Consider the following 6000-nt stretch of genomic DNA (forward strand, 5'->3'; position numbering starts at 1 on the left):
CATAAATAATATGAACAACAGCGGAGACAGGTTGCAGCCTTGTCTTACCCCTGAAACTACTCTGAACCATGAACTCAATTTACTGTCAACTCTAACTGCTGCCTGACTATCCATGTCATCATCATCATCATCATCATTAGCCAATTCAATCATTAGATGATGTGGCCTCTTCGAGTTGTGGATTCAGGTAGGCTTTCAGAAGTCTTCTCCAAGTGGGACGGTCTTGGGCAGTTCTCTGCCAGGTGTTACCAGCGATCTTCTTGGACGAAGCTAGTACTGGAGTGGAGTCCGAGAGAGCACCGGAGGCCTAGAGGAAGACCACCTGACAGATGGGACTATCCATGTAAAGACCTTTAATTGCTTGCAAAAGTTTGTCTCCTATTCCATAATCTCGTAGAACAGACAGTAACTTCCTCCTAGGAACCCGGTCATATGCCTTTTCTAGATCTATAAAGCATAGATACAATTCCCTGTTCCACTTATAACACTTCTCCATTATTTGCCCCAAGCTAAAGATCTGGTCCTGACAACCTCTAAGAGGCGTAAACCCACACTGATTTTCATCCAATTGATCCTCAACTAATACTCGCACTTTCCTTTCAACAATACCTGAGAAGATTTTACCCACAACGCTGATTAAAGAGATACCTCTGTAGTTGTTACAATCTTTCCTGTTTCCATGTTTAAAGATTGGTGTGATTACTGCTTTTGTCCAGTCTGATGGAACCGGTCCCGACTCCCAGACAATTTCAATTATCCTGTGTAGCCATTTAAGACCTGACATTCCACTGTATTTGATGAGTTCCGACTTAATTTCCTCCACCCCAGCTGCTTTATTGCACTGCAATCTATTGACCATTTTCTCCACTTCCTCAAATGTGATCCTATTTCCATCATCATTCCTATCCCATTCTACCTCGAAATCTGAAACATTACTGATCGTAAAGCCCTACACCCCATTGTGCTATTCCTGCTTTGACTCCTGACAGGTAGACCTTGTATTCTCCCACTTCCTCTTCTTTCGCACCCCTTACCCAAATGTCACTAACTGCTAAAACGTCCAGCCCCATCTTACTTGCAGCCTCTGCCAGCTCTACCTTCTTCCCAGAGTAGCCCCCATTGATATTAATAGCTCCCCATCTCATTACCATTTGTTTGCCAAGTCGTATCTTAGAAGTCCCAGGTTTGCCAGTTAGAGGTGGGACTCCGTCACCTCCAAAGGTCTGAGGCATTTTGCTCTGATTGTTGCCAGCATCATATTTAAAGTATCAGGGAAGCAGGTTGCTAGCCTTACTTGCCCTGAGTCCCACAGAGTTTTACCCCTAACGGTTGAGGGACTAACCGGTGGATTTGGTAGTCTTTGCCATATGAGAAAAAGGTGACCACGACTCAGAATATGTCCGAGGTGCCCAGCCTTATTGCAAAGTAACTGGTATCCCGACTGTCGGGACCACTTACTTGCCCACTCATACGTTGCCCGTGGTTCACGAGCTAGGACATGACTACAGGAACCCACACCATGAACCACACACATATTTATATATTTCAATTTTTAATTTTTTTTTGATTGTTATTTACCATGCTTGTGGGACAGATGTCCATGTTCGCTTTATCTAACCGGAATGTTGCTATAAGAGCATTTTAAATGATTTTGTAATGAAACCGTGTACGTAAATCAGTACACAATCAGATTTCGCTTCATTAGTGGTGAAAGCAGTTTATTTTATTTTTTATTTATTTATTTATTTATTTTTCTCAGTCACACAGCTGACACACCACCAGCACTCGCTACGTGTGTGGGACTACATGACGTAATCTTATGAAAATATTTTTGTTATATCCATTCTGACACACGAACAAATATATTACTTAAGCATTTTAATCATTTCTATCCTACGTATAGGAAGGTAAAATTCCTCACATTTAATGCAATAACACTCAAGTGTTTATCAATTTATTGATCCCTTTTAGATCAAAAATACATTTATTACGGAGATTCTCTACTCATTGTTCAAATAATTCAAAAACATTACAGTGTAATACTTGACATAAAAGCTTATAAATTAATACATAAATAACGTTATCAAATTATTACTGCTAATTATTTTACCATAAACATTATATTTACAGTTATGGGATAGTGCACTTGCACTTCTGATTGGTCCTTTGTACATTCACTTCGTTTTTATTAGTCCAGGGGACCGAGTAAGATGCTCTGCAATAGGTCTTGTGTGGATATACTTTCATGTTATACTGGTAATCTTTTATGATTCCGGGGCGTTCATTGAATACTTCGAGGTATCCGGATAATAATTCTGTTAATTGTCTAGCCACTGAAGCATTAATGCAAGTTGCGTCCTGTACTTTCTCTTCTATTGTTGTGACGATGTCACTCACGTTGCTGGGTGCATCGTTATTTCGATTTTTGTGACACATCTGTGGGTGCTTATGATCCAACACTAACAACTTCTGTTTGCTGACAGAAAGATTCATTTTTCTCATCAGCGGTAGGTTCGCGCCGAACTCCCGATTCAGCATTAATGTTATGGGTCGCTGTTGGTACTTAAGTGCACATGTCCCACGGGTGAGATCAATTACAGCTTCTCTTTCCCGAAGGAACTCAAGACCCAGAAGCACCGGTATGGACAAGTTATCCATTAGTAGGAACGTGCATAATAAGCGATCATTTCCCAAGGAAACTTCCACCTGTGTCTGGTATTTTATACTCTGTGCCTTTTTTCTCAATGCCCCTATAACCTTACAATTTGCAACCGGCAAAATCGGCAATCTCCTTATCTTCGATACCTTCTTGAAAAACTGCGTGTTCATAACTGATACATTCGCACCTGTGTCAAGCAGAATAGTAGATGCCACACTATTTACAGCTCCGGTGACACTTGCTAGGATATTTTCCCTTTGTGGCTTATCAGAGACAGCAAGTTCCTGATATAGCTCATCTTCGATCCTGTTGCCATCCTGATACCGTACCATGTTAATTTTTTGTTCCGTCGACCTATTGCCTTCATTGTTGGCCTCGGTCACCTGGCGAAGGCCTATAGGGACCGAAATTAGTTTGTTGGCTTCTGAGTGTTTTGTTTTGTTTCCGAAGATACCTCCACTATTCTAACATTTTGTGAGTTTTCAGTCGAAGGAGGCCTGCTTGGATCCCACCACGGTGGATATTGATTGCTTGGTATAGGCATAGCCTGTACATAATTTACTGGCTGACCTGAACTGATAGAATTTTGCTGCGGCTGCCAATGACTTGGCCCTGGCTGTCGCCAATATTCACTGTCACTTCACATATTTTTAGGCTTGTCTTTATATGGACCGTCTGACCTGTTGTCATTTCGTCTCTTTCGGTTGCTATTGTTATTGTTTGGGTTTTCATTGTGGTACGGCCTCTGATTACCATTCGGTTGTTGGTGTTCTTCGGCCTTTTGGTAATTACTGTTATTATTATTAGGATAACCAAAATTTTGGTTGTAGGGATTCCTACTACTATTATCATTATTGCATTTTCCGTTACTATAAGCTTTACTTTTCTTTTTCTTTGGACAACCTTCGTCCCTATTTCCATTATTTCCATTCCATGAATTTTTTCTATTAGGACTATTATTATTGCTGATCACGTCAGAATTTTTTCTGGTGTCTTCTTGCACTAGATCCAGAGAATCAATTACAGACAGAAATTCTTTCAGATCGGTATCTGTAACATTAAATAATTTTTCTCTAATATGTGTGGGTAATCTAGCTTTTAACACTCGCAATAAGTCTCTGGTGGTTACTGGCTCATCCCAGTATCGGGTCATGTTAATATATTTTTCAAAGTACTTTCTTAAGGAACCTGACTTCGGATTGTACATTTCTGCATCGTAAACAATTTTATGGAGTCGCTCTTGAGTAGACGCTGACCAGAATTGATCAATGAACGCCTTCTCAAAGTCGTGGAAAGTCTTGCAAGTTTCTGCTGCATTTAATACCCAGAGCGATGCATCACCAGAAATATGTGAAACCACGAACTGTATTTTCTGTTCTTCCAACCATGATTTTGGAAGAACACTTTTGAAGTTTCGAATGAAAACTACTGGATGTATGTTTTTCTTGCTTTCTTCGTTAAATATTTGAAACTGTCCATGCTTAATCAGGCTTTCTTCATGCATCAAAGTAGTTAAGTGCATGGAATTGCTATCCTTCACAGGTGGTTATTATTGTTCCTTGGTGACACATATTACTCTGGTAATATCGGTTGATTACCAAAATTTGGTCTTCCTTGTGGTGCATTAATATTCACCGTCAGATTATCTGCGATCTTTTGCCTGTCAGTACCAGTGTTGTCATTACTGCATACTGTCAGATTTTCAAAGTTTTGATTTTCAGAGCTCAGCACCCTGGCTCCTTCTGTTCGGACTTGCTTTCGGATTTGCGAGGGTATGTCCTCCTACATTGTTTCCACAGCGGTAGCCAAAGCTCTGAATTGGTTCTCTAGTCTACTTCAGTTTGAAGACTATTGACTTGAACTGGAGTGTTTGTTAACGGTTCAATAGCGGTTTTTACTGCATCGATCTCCTGCTTAAAATGGGTAGTAATAGCATTATCACGATCGACCAACACTTGATTTATCCTACGGACAATTTCTTTATCTCTTTCCAGAAAAATATTGTTTATATTTTCCATAAATTTCTTTTCCTTTTCTTGGTCCCTGAGCTCCTGTTGCTGTTTTTCTATAAGCTTTTCCTGTCTACGTTTTTCCTTTTCCTGCTGACGTTGTCTTTCACGCTCCCGCTCTTTAAGCTCGCGTTGTTTTTCACGCTCCTGCTCTTTAATAGTAAACTTTTCAAATAATGCTGTTAGCATATCTTGTATGGACATAGCTTGAGCATTGCTAACTTCTGCCCCTTGACCAGAAGAAATATTGTCATTAATTCCTAACTGGTTGAATCCAGGAGCGTCAGTTTGTTTTGGCAACTCCTCGGTTTTACTATCACCCGGGAGATCAGTTTCTAAATTATCATTCATAATTAAATTTTCTAATAATTCGACAGAAATGTGGGTAGATTGTGCTACCTGAGACTCAGATGTCATCTCTGTATCAGTATGCTCATTCGGTTTATTTTTCTTTTGTTTAACCATTCTATCACCAATATAGCACAACCAATATATAAATCACTGACAGGCACCAGTTGACACAAAATGATCTTATAACTAACACATATACACAAATAAAACTCAAAAATATTATTCTCGCAGCCAGAATATTCAATTATTACTACTTATGGCTGAAGGTACTGATTTTAACTTTTAAATTGCAAACGCAGTGAATGTCGTTGGTGTGCTGCTGTAAATTTTGTGAACATGCAGATCTATTCCTACCTGTATTGATTGACAGTTGTGGACTGCACTGCTAATGTGAAGTTACTAGTGTGTCTGGCACCAGTGCAGATACAGATTCGTACAGCAGTTCGGTAGGAAGATGTCAATGCTCATGAAACAAACAAACAATGATTAATAGTTTGTTTTGGTACCCCGTACCTGTAATAGATCATAATTTCAATTATTAAAATGAATAAATGTGCATTGGTGGCCACACGCTGGGCGCCAGTGTGGCGTTCGCTGTTTTATTCAGTGGTTTGGTATTTAACTAATTTGTAAATGGAAATGATAATCTTATTTTATTACATTGAGTAATTACTAAATAATTTTTCTCCCGGCTAAACATTTGATCAAGTTGCTAAAGAACTCCAAGTTAACGTCGTGTTAAAGTGTTGTCTGTAAGTTGTGTAAGTGTCACTAAATCACAGTTCATACAACAGATTCTATATAACTATTGATTAAGATGGAAGCAGTTATCTTCAGCAAAATAATCCTTAAAACCACCGAATATCTGCCGCGCACAACACTGACGTATGTTACCTGAAATAATATTCTTCGCAACTCGTGCGTAATTAATTGCCGCTCCATACATCAGCTAGAAAAGTTTGTTACAACGTTCGTGCTATG

General features: G+C 39.4%; 1 protein-coding gene across 1 annotated transcript in view; it reads right to left on the minus strand.

The window, feature by feature from the left end:
- Positions 1-5019, minus strand: part of LOC124591106 (trichohyalin-like) — a 60386-nt gene extending 55367 nt beyond the window's left edge. The window contains exon 1 of the mRNA XM_047131711.1: positions 4629-5019. Coding sequence (XP_046987667.1) covers positions 4629-5019 — 391 coding nt within the window. The remainder of the gene's footprint in view (positions 1-4628) is intronic.
- Positions 5020-6000: the final 981 nt, after the last annotated feature.

This window comes from Schistocerca americana, chromosome 1 (assembly GCF_021461395.2).
Source record: "Schistocerca americana isolate TAMUIC-IGC-003095 chromosome 1, iqSchAmer2.1, whole genome shotgun sequence".
Classification (NCBI taxonomy): domain Eukaryota; kingdom Metazoa; phylum Arthropoda; class Insecta; order Orthoptera; family Acrididae; genus Schistocerca; species Schistocerca americana.